The 16,420-nt window shown below is 34.1% G+C and overlaps 1 protein-coding gene across 1 annotated transcript; it reads right to left on the reverse strand.

The window, feature by feature from the left end:
* Positions 1–1,682: 1,682 nt before the first annotated feature.
* SMR3A (submaxillary gland androgen regulated protein 3A) lies at positions 1,683–8,824 on the reverse strand. The gene is made up of 3 exons (XM_090268124.1): positions 8,691–8,824; positions 5,468–5,535; positions 1,683–2,221 (listed from the first exon to the last, which is right to left on the reverse strand). The coding sequence occupies exons 2-3, from the start codon at positions 5,519–5,521 to the stop codon at positions 1,799–1,801; spliced, it is 477 nt and encodes a 158-aa protein (XP_090124250.1). The 5' UTR covers positions 5,522–5,535; positions 8,691–8,824; the 3' UTR covers positions 1,683–1,798.
* Between the last annotated feature and the right edge of the window lie 7,596 nt (positions 8,825–16,420).

Consider the following 16,420-nt stretch of genomic DNA (forward strand, 5'->3'; position numbering starts at 1 on the left):
GGAGTTAATTTGGCACAAAATAAATGTTAATAAAAGGAAAAATAGAAAAAAAGAAATATTTTTAAACTTTCACCAGCCTTTGTGGTATGGCTCAGCTCATATAAAACTGCAATTCCTAAAGTGGCTCCTCTTTTCCACTATTTTTCTATCATTCTTTTCTGGCAAAATTGGGATCTTGGTTAAATTCTGTACTTCCATTTATTCTGCTCTTCATATATTCTGCCTGCTCGGCTCAGTATATCTACTTAAAGTTTTGTCTCTTCTTCAAAATTTTGAATGATGTGCCCTCAAGATTTCTATCCCATGATAACCTAATCAGGCATTAACCTAAGTATTTCTGCAAAGGGACTTCTCAGATGTTATTAAACATAGATAATTAAACAGAGAAATTATCCTGGATTATTTTGGTAGGCTCAGTATGATCATCTCTAGTCTTAAAAGTAGATAAATTTCTCTGTCTGGAATCAGAGAGATGTGGTCAAAAAGAGTTAGGCAGAAGAGGTGTGTAGGGGAAATGAATGAACCTTGAAACATTCTTCTCTAGAGCCTCCAGAAAAGAATGCAACCCTGTCAATACCTTGATTTTAGCCTTGTGAGACTCTAAGCAGAGGAACTAGCTGATCCATACTATTGTGCGGACATCTGATTCATAGAACTGTGAGATAATACATTTGTGTTAAGGTGTTAAGTTTGTGGTATTATAATATGGCAGTAATGAAAAAATAATACTGAAGTTAAATAGAGATCTCAGACTTAACATATCCAATGAAGAACTTAGGCTATTTCAAATCCTTGCACATTGACCCTTCTCTGTTCTTTCCTTGTTCATTAAATAATACCATTATTCGCACACTTCCTTGGGCCCCAAATAAAATGATTTCCAGATGATTTTTTTGTAATTGTATGAGGGGTTCTGGTACTGAAAAGGACACCCTTTTGCCTATCCTTCTACCTTCATCACCCTACAAATTCAGATGTTTCACTGTGTTTTCTCTAATTACATCTTTGGATCCATGGTACTAGGCCTGGCTTCTGTCAGCTCTAATCTTCATTTGGGTTGTTTATATGGGAACAAACTGGCAGCTCTCATGACAACACTGGAGATCTTATATTATTGCTCAGCTCTTTTTTTAAAAGGTGAGAATTCCTTTTTTTCTTATTTATTTATTTAATCATCACCCAAGGACATTTTTTCATTGATTTGAGAGAGAGAGAGAGAGAAAGGCAGAGAGAGAGAGAGAGAGAGAGAGAGAGAGAGAGAGAGAGAGAGAGAGGCAGAGAGAGAGAGAGAGACAGAGACAGAGAGAGACAGAGACAGAGACAGAGAAAGAGAGAGAGAGACAGGCAGAGAGAGAGAGACAGAGACAGAGAGAGAGAGAGACAGAGACAGAGAAAGAGAGAGAGAGAGACAGGCAGAGAGAGAGAGACAGAGAGAGAGAGAGAGAGAGAGAGACAGGCAGAGAGAGAGAGACAGAGACAGAGAGAGAGAGACAGGCAGAGAGAGACAGAGAGAGAGACAGAGAGAGAGATCAGTGTGACAGAGAAACTTTGAATGGCTGCCTTCTTATCATGTCCCAATCGGGCATCAAACCCACAACCTGGGTATGTGCTCCAGCTGGGAACCTAACGTGACCTTTCAGTACATGGGACGACGTTCCAACCAACTGAGCTACACCGGCCAGGACTTTTGCTCAACTTTTTATTTTCATTTTGTTAGCCTAATGTTTATGTGGGTTGTTTTGGTTTCGTTTTAAGATTATTTCTCTCTATAGCTCGGAGCTACTGGAATAGCCCATCCTCATCCAAAAATGGAAATTACTTTATCTTTAAGGCTTTTGGCAGTAGAAGCAGTAGTTGCTTCTTGGGTAGTGGCAGGGTTTTTTACGGTTGTGGTGGACCTCGTTGTAGTAGCTTGTACTTGGGCTGCAGGGGTAAAGTAGGGAGGATACACTGGAGGGTATCCAGGGCCTGGTGTATATGGTATTGGTTGGAAAGGTGGGTATGGATAACCTGGGCCATAAGGAGGAGGGGGAGGTGGTGGTGGAATTCTCCCTGGGCCATAAGGGAAAGGAGGAAATGGTGGTGGAAGCCTCCCTGGGCCATAAGGGGGAGGAGGAGGGGGTGGATTAAATCCTGGGCCAAAAGGTAAAGGCTGTGGAGGGAAAGGAGGTGGCAACGGTGGTGGATATGGTCCCCTGTGGCCTCTGTGACTCTCACCAGGCTGTGGGAAAAAAGAAGTAAACATTTTAAATTAAATATTTTAATGCCAAGCACAAGAACTTATACTCTTCTGTGGCAGGCAGAATTCTGAGTTGGCTCCCAAGATTCCTATTTCCTGCTGGCACATGCTGGTCTGACCATATCAGGTGAGCCTTTTCACATAGGTTCTACAGGTCAGAGATAGAAGTCAGAGAGATTTGAAGCTGCAGCAAGTGCTCTTCTCTTGGCTCTAGAGCAGAGAGCCATGTTGTGGGGAGGACCACATAGAAATAAATGGTAGATGGGCAAGAGGAGGTAGGAATGGTCACTGGCTAAGTCAGCAAGAAAATAAGGACCAGCTGTGGCTGGTGTGGCTCAGTAGATTGAGCACTGGCCTGTGACCAAAACGTTGCCGGTTCAATTCCCAGTCAAGGCACGAGCCTGGGTGGTGGCCAGGTCCCCGCTTAGGGGAGCGTTGGAGGCAACTGCACATTGATGTGTCCTCCCTCTCTTTCTCCCTCCCTTCCTCTCTCTAAAAATAAAATAAATTCAAGAAAATAAAATAAAATAAGGACCTCAGTCCTACAAACAGGAGACCCAATTCTTACAATAGTTATGCAAGCCTGAAAGAAGATCCTGGGTTCCAGAAAGAACATAGTTCTGGTAACACTTTCTCAGTCTTGTCAGACCCTGAGCAGAGAATCCAGCCAAGCCAAAGCCAGAATTCTGACCAAAGAATCTGTGAGATAATAAATGGATTTTACAGCTACGATTTGTGGAAATTTCTTATATAGCAAGAGAAAATTATGTGTATCTAAGTAACACAGTTTGAAAGTCTATATTAGAGAAGAGGAAGAATTTTTCTTTTGCCGTGTGAATTCCTAGGCTCTCAATGAAAGCTGAGATAGTATTCAATGGAAAAAAAAGATTGTGAGTTAAATCAATTCTTTGCTTATAATAGAGCCTGTTATTGGCATTAATTTGAAATGAAGAAAATTTCTCATATCTCTTTCAATAGTTCAAGATTGTTTCAGACTTTGAAAACTAATAAGTCAAACCTATTTGGAGCATCCACTTTGTGCAATATGCTGAAGTAGGAGCTGTTGGGGTACAAACATGCCATTAGTGAGTCTACAGGTCAAGTAGCTACAATACTAGAAGGTACAAAAATGGTCCAAAGAGAGGAGTTTCCTGCCTCTGCTATTAGAGATTGTGTGAATGTGAAATCCTTTTTGAGCCTCTCTCTTACTTCATGTGGAAAATGACATTCATAAAAGTACCCATGTCCTAGGGTCATTGTCAGATTTGTTGTGAAACATTATTAGTAAAGTGCTTGGGGCAGTGCTTGGCTTAGGTGCAGTGCTTAGTAAATGCTGCATGCTACTATTTGTTATGTTAACACTTAGGATAGTGATTGAGATTTTTGGAACTAAAAATAGTTAAAAAATAGTGCAGGAAACAAATACATTGGAGATTTATATTTGGAAAATATTTCACATTATTTTCACTATTGAGACAATGACTTTGCTGAAAGTATGCTTGTCTCCTAAGCATATCCTGATTATTGATCTAAAAGTTATATCTAATGAAAAAAATCCTCATAGTAAATATCTGTTTTTTTCCTAATCTTTTAACCCAGCCATAGTAATCACCTTCCTTTCCACAATGGGATAGTGCTAATGAACTTGGTAAAAATGATGAAAATACTAAGTTAGAAAGAAAAATTACCCTCTCAGTGGACTATAATGAAACTAATTTCCTGTATTACTTGACTTAGGAACAATCCAGCTAAGATATAAATACTCAGAATCTAAATTTATTTAATTTCTAATGAGATTAATAGTAGTCTGTTTCAGGCTTTCTTTGAGGATTAAATGAGATAATGTTTGTAAAGCATTTAGAAAATTACTTATAACAGAATAAACACTCAAAAGATAACAATCTATTACTACTTATCTGTCCATATTATTAATTATTAATCATCAGGAATCTCATATAGTTAAGTTGGGGAAAAGCTTATTTCTATTTAAACTGCTTATATTATTGGAATTAAAAAATTTATTTTGCAAAAAAAATCATTGTTTGGATAATGAATGGCTGATTTTTTAAAATAAGAAAGTATTAAAAAAATAAAATAAGAAAGTATTCTCATAGCCTGAGGACATGAAAATATTAAATATAAACTTTAAAATCAGATGAGTAAGATATAATATGACCTTTTAAACATGTCAATATGTTTTATTGATTTATCAAAAATCATATCACATCTATAATATACTTAATAATATGGGCAAGATCTGACTGAGAGATCACATGGCCTCCTTTTATTCAAGTTTCTGAGAATAGATAGCAGAAGAATTCTTTTATGTCTCAGAATGGCATAGTTTTATGTTGCCTGCTTTGTGTAAGTCCTAGTCTCTACTGAAAACAAAAGTTTTTAAAAAATATTTTTTGCTTGATATTATAGATTTTACAGTTCTTTGGTAGAAATTACTCTGGATTTATTCTCCTTTTCCCAAAACTGGAATTAATCTATCCCTACTTTGAAACTGATTATGATTTCATTACATAAGACAGAACACCAAAACTTGTGGCTTTTTTTATCCTTTGAAACTTTAAATATTCTTTGAATATTTAGAGGCTTCTGTGGTACTTAATCCAGTCCTTTACCCATGGTAGGTGTTAAATGATATAAATGTTTATAGTTTAGTTGCCTGAGTTCTTGGAAAAATGCATATTTCCAGGTTCTACTCTCAGATACTCATTCATTTTGGAATGAGACTTAGCTGACTATATTTTTAATAAGTGAGTCAGGTTACTCTGATGTAGATGATGCATGAATTCTATGTTGATAAAAATTTTCTATTTTAACAATGCCATTATACAGATGAAGAAAAAATCCCAATAAATTTAAAGAACAAGTTCAAATATGTTCAAAAAGTGTCATTAAGTATATTGGATCAAAAAATTGCAATAAATTAGTTTACTTATTTGTGAAATTGCTAATTCATGGGTACCCACATTTATACATGTCTGAATAATATAGTCTGATATAGAATTAAACAGTCCAATATGGTAGCCATGAGCCATGTGTGGCAATTTAAATTTAATTAGATTTATAATTTAAATCCAAATTAAAGCAGTAGAACAGCATTTCATTAATGATTGATAGCTACCAATATATAAGGAATAGTGATATCATTAATGTAAAAAATCTCAGTAGTACTGGTGTGAAAAATATTGAAGATGTGATTAATGAGAGACTTACCGAGAAACAGGCTGTAAGGGCCAAAAGGCCCAAGATTAAGCACAGTGATTTCATCCTTATTGTTTCTCCTGAAAATAAGCACAATGGCTGATTAATATTCCTTCTTTTTTTGAAAGTCTCCCAACCACCGGTATTTGATGTAGTATAGGAATAGTATTGTAGCATTTTAAGGAAATTGTCTAATGTTATTTTGGACTGTATTAATTTGGAGCAGTACTGTTAGGCTTGTGACATGGAACTATGAAATGATGAAACTAATTTAACTTTTTACTTGTAAACTAAACACTGGAGATAATGGCAAAAAGTTATTCATAAAATATTTTATTTGACTGAAGCTTTTATGAGTAAGATTTTTACTTTCATATTTTTATCTTGTAAGCTAATTCTTTTCTTTTCCTTATTATTGAGATGTCCCAAGAAATAAATTTTATTTGTTTATTTTTATGGAATATAGTGGGGTTAATTGGTTAATAAAATTATATAGGGTAAAGGTGTACAATTCCATAATATATCATCTGTATATTGTGTATTCACCACCCCAAGTCACATCTCTTTCCATCACCATTTATCCCCCCGTTACCCTCTCCTGCTTTTCCCCACCCCCATTTCCCTCTGGTAATGACAATATTGTTGTCTATGAATATTTTTTTGTTAATCCCTTCAGCAAGAAATGAAATTTAAAACATATTATTTAGTTATAATATTAATACCTCAAACACAAATCTGTAGAAGTCTCTAAAGTAACATAATTCCTATTATAAAATATCAAGATGTTCAAATCCAAATAAGTGTTTATTTCAAAGACAGTAGACTCTTGAAAAAAAAGGTTTGAACTTCTAGTGCCTACTTATATACATATCTTTTTCCAGTAAATATACAGTAGGCACTCCATATCCCTGGGTTTTGCATACACAGATTCAACCAACTGCAGATTGAAAACTGTTTTTGATCTTCTCATTGGGAATCAGTGGGTACAGAGGGCCAACTGTATGCATTGTTCTACATCATAATATATATAAGGGACTTGAGCATTCGTAGACTTTGGTATGCATGAGGCCCCGGGAATCAATTCCCCCGCAGATACTGAGGGATGACTTGTGAGTCAAAAGTTATACTCAGATTTTCTAATGTGGGGGCTCAGTGCCCCTAACCCCTGTGTTGTTCATGGGTCAACTGCAGTTAAAAAAATTATCATGTAATATATATCCTGGTTTTAACAACATTCTACTAAGTTATTTTATTCTATGATAAGCAATCTCAAGCTACTTCCAAAAATACATATATTGTACATCAAAGGCCAAGGCAGAAAAGGGGATATTCAGGTTCTTTACTTTTAGTTGGCTTCAAATTTACAATGTATTTTGAGTACATGATGGCCTCTGTTCTGGGAAAGCAACACATGCACCTTTGTGAAGACTGGCTTTCTAGCAGTCAACTCTATCCATCAACTGAGTGTGTGGCCTGAACCATACAAGTCTTGAAAGAACCATAAGGACAGATTTCACTGAATATTCAATTACTTATGCATATAGTTATTTCTTTAATTATTAGTTTTTCTATGATACATTCTTGTATAAAGTTTTAAAAATCAAGGACAAAACTAATAATAAAAATGCACTGTAGGACACTTTTATTCTGTTAAGAGTACATTTGATAGAGTTCTGGTTATTATGAAGCTCAAAAAGTGTTAAGGTACATCAGGGGGAGAGTTGATTGATTGTGTAATTAGATGAATTAATTGTCCTAAGTGCCATATAAATGCTTTTCTCTGACATATAGAATTTCACAAAATTTAATGCATTTTAGGACTTACCAAATTTTGTGTAATGCACATATTATTCTTTTAGTGAAAAATGAATGTTCTCTAAAAGCCCATGAAAATTATATCTTTAAAAGTCTCAGAATAAAACAGAATGGTACTGACATAAAAACAGACCTAGATAAGTGGAACAGAATAGAGATCCCAGCAATAAATGCATGCCTTTATGGTCAATTAATATTTGACAAAAGAGAGAAGAACATACAATGGGGTAAAGATAATATATTCAATAAGTGGCGTTGGGAAAGTTGAACAAATATGTGCAAAAAAATGAAATCAAACCATTTTTTCACCATTCTCAAGAATAAATTCAAAATGGATTAAAGATTAAATGTAAGACTTAAAACCTTAAAAATCCTAGAAGAAAACATAGGCAGTAAGATCTCAGACATTTCTCATAGCGAATTTTTTTCCAATATATCTCCTTGGGCAAGGAAAACAAAAGAAAAAAAAATCAACAAATGGGACTACATCTAACTAAAAACTTTTTGCACAGTGAAGGAAACCATCAACAAAATGAAAGGACAACCCACTGAATTGGTGAACATATTCACCAATGATACATCTGATAAGTAGTTAATATTCAAACTGTATAAAGAACTTGTAAAACTCAACACAAAACCCCCCACTACAACAACAATAACAAACAATACAATTAAAAAAGTGGGCAAAAGACCTGAATATACACTTCTCCTAAGAGGACATACAGATGGCCCATAGGCATATGAAAAAGTTCTCAATGTCACTAATCATCAGAGAAATGCAGATTAAAACTACAGTGAAATATCACCTCACACTTGGCAGAATGGCACAATGGACTACTACTCTGCTATAAAAAGAAGGAAATATTACCTTTTACAACAGCATGGATGGACTTGGCAAGTATTATGCTAAGTGAAATAAGCCAGTCAGAGAAAGACACATACCATATGACTTCACTTATATGGGGAATCTAATGAACAGAATAAACTAACAAACAAAACAGAAACAGACTCATAGATATGGAGAACAGACTGACAGTTGTCAGAGGGGAAGGAGGTTGGGGGCCAGGTGAAAAAGGTAAAGCGACTAAACAAAAAAATCCCCAAAAACTCATACACTGAGACAATGGTATGGTGATTACCAGAAGGAAAGGGGGGTCAGGGGAGGTGGGAGAAGGTAAAGGGGAGATAAATGGTGATAGAAGGAGATGTGACTTTGGGTGGTGAACACACAATACAATATACAGATGATGTATTATTGAATTATGTAGAATTATTATAGAATGATGTACAATTGAAACCTACTTAAATGTGTTAACCAATGTAACCCTAACACATTCAATAAAATATTTTTTAAAATAAGTCTTAGAAAAGTTTAGTACTCTAAGTAAAAATTCTTCATTTCATGTTTCCATGTACCTACCTTTGTGTGAGGATCCTTTTCAGGGCTCAATATTCTACTGGTCAAAATGTTTCCTGCCAGGTATTTTTCCAAAGATGACAAAAGAAGGCAAGAAAGAACAAGAAATCCCAGCTCTTATATATGTAGCAACGGATTTCTAGTGATAACAAGGACAGGCTAGTTGGAAGCTATAAACTTCTAGGTTGGTGTTATTTAAACAAAGATAGAAAAGTGTCATTGCCAATTTGGCAATCTTTTTCTGCAGGTTTTTTTTTTTTTTTTCATTTCTGAGGAGCTTTGACCCATTCAATATTTGGTATTTCCTGAGGAAACATATATTATACAATGAATCATAATGTCCTTTTGTTTCAATAAAATAATCTGGAGCCTGTGGTGCACTCTTGCCTCTTAAAGAAAAAGTTCAAGCTGTTCTATTTCTAGTAACTGTAATGGGTCATCTTTTGTTATATGTTACTATTACCATATCTTCTATTTTATCTCAAAGTTAACTACAGTATGTGAGAAATTAAAATATCAAATTATTTTTAACTTAAACCCTAATACAATATAGACATGATTTGGGGGGATATAACCTAGCATTAAAATTAGAAGTCATTATTAAATCAGTGTATATGGCCAGTTACGTAGAGTATCTCAAATATGTTGTTTGAGTTTTGGAGCACTGTTCTATATCTTTTGGGTTTAATGTTTCTATTCTATTTTTTAGTTGAAATAGTAAAATTGTACTACTGTTCTATTCTTAGGTATTTCTACATATCTGATAGTCTATGTATTATTTCTCCATTTACATAAATTTACCATAGTTGAGTAAATGTTTTTGAAGGATGACAAAAATGAATGCTTGGATTAAAATTTGATCTAACTTTTGGAAAGCAAGAAAGAAAAACCTAGCGTTAAAAGCATCAGAGATTCATGCAGTTTATTAATCTTAATTATATTTGAATTTTCTATGTCTGTGATTATTTCAAGATATGTAGATTATTTAAAAGATACATAAGTGGATATTTTTAAAGGAAGTTTCCTTTGGCCAATGAAGAACTAAGACAGTGGTCTGAGATTGTGTTTTAGAAAGCCACTTGCTGTTTACCATAATTAACTTAAGAAATTTAATTAAACAAAAATGTAATGATGTAAAAATTTTAATTACGGGGACATTATATGGATATATTTTTACTTTGAAGTGTATATCTATGGGGAAGTCAAAGATTTATATTTTTAATGAACCCAGGCTTTGAGGGTTTTCCTATTCTAGATGATTCTATAATTTCTGGTTTTTACAAATTATTGTATAATAACAATTGCTATTATTTAAAAAGCTTTTACCACTTACTTCATGGCAACATGAAGTGAGTTTTATTATCATCACTGTCTTACACAGAGATACTAGTGAACCTATGTCTGCTGACTTCAAGACCTGAATACTCAGTTAACCAGTATTCCATGCTACCTCTTAAATCTAAGTAAGCCAGTCAGAGAAAGACAAATACCATATGATTTCACTCATATGTGGAATCTAATGAATAAACTGAGCTAATAAGCACAACAGAGACAGACTAATAGGTGGAGAACAGGTGACAGCTAGTGGTCAGGGGGAGGTTAGGAGGTAGATTGAGCAAGAAGGAAAAAGGACTCGTGGACATGGACAACAGTGTGGTGATGCTGGGGGGAGGGGAGTATAAGGGGACTAAATGGCAATGGAAAAAAAATACAAAAAAAAAAAAAAAGGTGAAGCTGGACTCCAGTAAATATAACCATTTATTAAATAATGATAAACACACGAGAAATGCTAAGTTAATATAAGTATATGTACAGAGACAATCACACAACACCAGATATAAAGTAAGTCCTGGAAAAAACAAATCTTTACATACAAGTAAGTCTCTAGATCCAACTCCTATTTTATGGAAGAAACAGAGGACAAAAGAACTTCTTAAACTATACCATGGGAATGCAATTCACAAACTCCATATGGTGGGAAACTATAAAACAAATGACCTGGTTTCTTCAACACATTGTAAAGAGAAAGAAAGATGGAGGGATAAGTGATAGATTAAAAGAAATTTAAAAGAGACAACTAATCATAACATGTAGACCTTATTTGGTTCCTAATTCACATGTAGTATACAATTTGTACAACAGGTTATTTGATATTATTAAGGGAATTAATGTTATAGGTGAAATAACTGCAATGCCGTTATGTTACAAACAAGATTCCTGTTTTTTAAGAGATACATTCTGAAATATTTACAGATAAAATGTGATAACTAGGACTTGTTTAAATATACTCTGGGAGGAGGTAGTGAATTGAGGTATGGATGAAGCATGATGGATTAATTATCATTGGGGTTAGGTATTGGGTATATAGATATTCATTATAGAATTCTATCTACTTTCTGTGCATTTTAAATTCCCCATAACACAAGTTAAAAAGTGTATCCATTATTTAAAACATAAATAACCTTCATAAACTTAACTAACATGTTACATATATATATATATATATATATATATATATATATATATATATATATATATATATAGTATCCTACAAAGATTAAAGTGAATTTATAGCCAGGTTATTTTCTACAAAGCCGAATACTAACATTTGTTTGCTGGGTGATATCTGATAACCAATTTCAACTCATTGTGCATCAATGTCTTAATTGAGAGTGTGGACATGTATAATTTCCATGTCATGAAGTTTATTCCATAGTTCATTCATTCACTCATTGGGCATTTATTTAATGCCTACTGGGTGTCAGACATAGTTGTAAAAGTCACAGAATATTTAAATATTTGGTGTGTTAAAAACATTTTGGGAGTTAGAACAAAGAAACCCTGTTTTGAGAGTTGATCTTAGTTTTAAATTACTATACTTAATTAAAAAATTTATTTGCTTTGTCAGATTTTGTTGCCTTAAAAAATTTGGATGACATAATTGAGTGTAATAAACTGTATAATTGGTTTGCTAAACTTAGGGCTTAATCAGTTACTGAACAATTAACATGGCCCAATGGTGAAGATGATCCTATGTCTAAGTTAACACGGAAAGTTCAACAAACTATTCTCTTCTCTGAGAATAATTCCAGTGGTCAAAACAAGAGCATCTCTTCTTGTTTTGATGCCCACATATTTTTAAACCAAGTGTTTTAAATCCAGGAACAATCGGCATTGTAATGGATCATTGGCTCTGAAGGATTTAGGACGAACATTGACAAAAGTGAAAGATAATTTCCTAGTGACTTGTGACCAAAGAAGTATTAGAGCAAGGTAAGCCAACGGAAGCACATGTCTGTTAAGAAAGAAAGTTACTCAAGTTAATCTTTAATTAATTCATGGCTTTAAAGAGCCTGAGTGAGTACTTTCAAGAATAGCACCTAAATAAGCTAATGCCTCTAGTCACAGGAAGTTCAAGGTGACAGTTAAGTCACACTACTCTTAGTTCAGAGACTTATGTGACAGATATAAAAATATTTTCAGGAACAATTATATTTAACCAAATTAAACTCAGTCATACCCCAACATATTCGTCATCTGCTGTTCTGTTGTGCAACAGAACAACTCTTTGTTTCTCTAGACCTATGGAAAGCTTATAAATGTGTCTTTCTTCTAAATTATGTATTTGGCTCCAGCCTGTGAATGAAAATAAGTATACAGTTAACTTTTAATTAGAATTTTGTTAGATAGATAACTCTAAATAGGTAACCAAAGAATTTCAGTTCTTTTTTCAAGATCTCTCTTGGGGAATATTCCTACCTTCATCTTATTATTCAAAATACATTTCCTTTATTTTATTTCCTAAAAATTTCTGACTGTATCCAAGTTTCCTCTGTAAACTGGACCCAATGCTTTTAAAAATGTAAAATGTAAATGAAACATATTTGTTAGTTGATAAGTCATGTTATACTTATTTATTTTTCATTTAATATGCAAAATAACTAGGACATAGGAAGAAATGAATATCCTAGTTTTTTAAACAAAAAAAAAAATTAGAAGAGTAGAATTAGAACTAAGCTTATATCAAGCATGTTTAATAAGGTTTATTTAAAAAATTATTCATAGTCTACTGGTAAGAATTTCTTACTTAAAAAATAAAGAAGAATTCTAGAAAATAAAGTCCATTTAAAAAATGACAGTTATATGTCCATTACCTAAAAACAAGTACAAATACCTTAAATAATAACTTTATATTTTGAGGGGGAAATGGTTATATTGTTCCCTGAAATGGAAATAAAAAAACCTCAGTTTCAGAATTGACCTTGCCCCCTGTGAATAGCATGGCCCTGGGAGAAATTTTGTTGACCTCTCAGGGCTTTATTTTCTTCTGTGCAATAATAAAGTTAAAATAAATAGCTCCCTTTCCTTTCCATTAGAGGCAGATCTAGGTTCGGAGGGGCTTAAAACTTATATAATTTTGGGAGCTGGCCATAAAAAAAAAATACAAAATTATAATTACCAACTACCTGCAGTATTGGTTGATAGGAGCATAGAGGAGGGAATAAAGAGGAATGGCTAAATGTCACAGGCTTCATTGAAGTGGGGATTGTCTGTTAGGAGATTGGAGAGTAATGGTCTCTATACTATTTGGCTTTACTGCAGTAACAACAACAAAAATCTCAGTGACTAACAAAAACAAATGTTTATTTCTTTCATATTACATGTTGGCAACTAAGAGAAGTCATTTCTGCAATTTTGTTGTGTGTGTTCCTCATTCCAGGACCCAGGTTGAAGAAAGACTCTTTATTTTGGGCATGCAGCTCTTATAGAATAGAGGGAAACTGTAAGGCAGCAAACTGATGGAGTTGCCTGTATCTCCTGAGCTCACATTAGAAGGCCAAGACAAGTCACTGTGCCACTTTTTAAAAGTTTAAAAATTTTTTCAATTACAGTTAAACTTCAATATTAGGATTCAGGTGTACAGCATACTAGTTAGACATCTATATAACTTACAAAGTGATCCCCATGGGTAGCCTAGAGGAAATGACACTGCGTGAAATAAGTCAGACAGAGAAAGACAAATACCATATGATTTCACTTACCTGTGGAATCTAAAAAAATGAAAGAAACAAACAAAACAGTAGTGAGCCCATAGATAAAGAGAACAAAAGGATTGTTGCCAGATGGGAGAAGGGTTGAGGGGTAAGTGGAAAAGGTGAAGGGATAAAGAAGTACAAGTTGGCACAGTTATTATAGTCCTGGGGGTCTAAGTACAGCAGAGAGAATACAGTCACTATATGGCAACACACGGCTGCTTTGTCAGTGAGGCAGGGAGGCATATCCTCTGCACAGAGGGCTGGATGCCCTGTGCCTTATGACAAGGGGCGCAAATCTATAATCCTCTTTTTATACGGGTGGTGGAAGTAAATGGCTGGGAACAGTAATACCACCTACTATAATCAGAAAGCAGCAGCCAAAGGAATGACAAATCTACCTTCTTTGTCTGATATTAAAGGCTGAGAAAGAATCAGTAGCTTCCACTTCAGAGGGTCCATTGATTTCTTGTAACGAAGTGATTTTCTTCTTCGAAAGTCTGATTCCCCTTGCTTTCTCTGGGAGGCAGTTTTATTTATTAGTAACCACCTTTAAAAAACTAAACACTCCATTTTTATTTTCAACTGAATGTAATACCTAATTCACTTTTCCTAAAACTAAATTATACTCTTGGTTGTTTGATTGCATTACCTTCTCAAGCCATCAGCCTGTCTCATTTTGGTCTCTTTAATAGAACACCTCTTGTTGCTATCTCGCTTTTCACCCCTTAACTTTTTTTTATGATTTAGACAATTATTGAGTTCCTTATTTCCAAGCATTGTGTCATCCATGTGCTTCTTGTTCTTCTTTCTTCTTTTCTCTTATTGTTTAAATATTCTTCAACCCTCCTCTCTTTTTGGCTTTTTTGAAGTTTCTGAATTCTTTTACCTTGAATAACCCCTTTTCTATCTGCTTTCCTGTCTTTTCTTTCTTCTGGTCTAAGAATGGGTTTCCCTCATGATTCTACCTTTCTCACTCCTCCTTCTGCTTTTCTCCCTCCAGTTCTGCTCCAAAACCCCAATTCTCCTCTTCCCCTGTCCCTCCTCTTCCTCTTCTCTCTCTTTACTATAAAACAATAGGCATATAGAAGAACCTGTATTTCTAGGAGAAATGTGCTCCAAACTGTATTTAATGGTAAAGACTATCTGAATTATATTAATGTGGAGTTTGTACAGCCCTAGTTGAGCAAAAGTTTTCCTTTTATAAAAGTCCAGGATAAGCAGAACACAAAGATGATTGGACCATCACAATTGATTCCACATTTGTTTTTACATTCTAGATGTCCTAGGCATTTCTGGTGGGAAAAGTAAGTAGTACGGGCTGTAACAGTCAGGTTGAACATTTGCTCTTCATTTACCTACTATGTGTTTTTGGGTAGTTGATTAACTTCCATGTGCCTCAGGTTTCCTATCTAGAGTGTCAATAATGATGGGGATTATTTTATAAGATTATGGTGAGTATTAAAGAGTTGTATGTGAAGCTCTTAGAACAGAGTTTGGCACACGTAAGAAATCAAGTGTTTCTGTTATTCTCAAGGTATATTTTCTATAATAATCTTCTGTGGTAAAACATTCATTCATTTTCCCTTTCTATAGGGTCCTTGTTAATATGATTAGAAGTTCCTATTCTTATATTCATTTTTCTAGGTATGTCTGATATTCATGGACAACTTCTGTTTCATGGGATTAAGAGCAACTTGAAAGTATGATATGTAGTAGGAATAGGTTGTGTTGCATTAGCTAGGAAATTTGTTTTCAACTATTCTGTACCAAGATTTTATAATTTTTTGTTTCTCCTTTAATACTTTATTCATTATAGTTTTCTGTGTTTACTCTCCCCAATGATAAATAAATATCTATCTTTCTTGTTTGCTTGTCATTGTTTGTGGCTTGCATGTAATATTCACTACAAATTATTTAGTTACTTGTCTTGTTTATCTTTGCCACTTGAATCTTTGAGGAATAGCTATTGAAGTTTTTATATTTGTACAATATTATTCTGTTCCCTCTTCTAGATATAGGTATTTTTTCTAAATTACCTGTTTAAATTACTTTGTGAATGAGAAATTGATCTAATATATTTTTTGGATGAAGTGCTTCATAAAATGGTACAAATTTCAGCTGAATAACCTCTGGATAAAATACTTCTTTAGATGAAAATATATTGCTTGAGATATTCAGGAAAAGAATATCTATAGATATGTAGAAATTAAACTTATCTATTCTATGTTTTTTTGAAAAAGTATCCTATTGGACTATGATCTCTTTGAAGGTAGGTGTGTATTGGCACCTCTTCTTTGTAACTTTTATCATGCTGGCAATTTTATATATACATATGAGAGAGGACCCCCCAAATCTGGAATTTATTTATAAAAATTTGTGTATTCTTACATGGTTAAACTTTAGTCACCTTCAAAGTACTCTCATTTAATGCAATACACCTAATCTAGACATTTTTTCCATTGCTCAAAACAATTTTTGGATTTGTCAATTTTGATGCTTTTGCTGATTTTTGTTTCACCTTTTCCACACTGGTAAAATGGTTCCCTTTAAGGACTTTTTTTATCTGAGGAAACAAAAGAAAGTAGGTGAGATTAGGTGAATGGGAAGGGTGGAGCATGGGGATCATGCCGTTTTTGGTCAAAAACTGCTGAATACTCAGCATGGTGTGGGCAGGTGAGCTCATAAATCACCCATCAT

Source organism: Furipterus horrens, unplaced genomic scaffold (assembly GCF_987537825.1).
Source record: "Furipterus horrens unplaced genomic scaffold, mFurHor1.1.pri manual_scaffold_2, whole genome shotgun sequence".
Lineage (NCBI taxonomy): Eukaryota > Metazoa > Chordata > Mammalia > Chiroptera > Furipteridae > Furipterus > Furipterus horrens.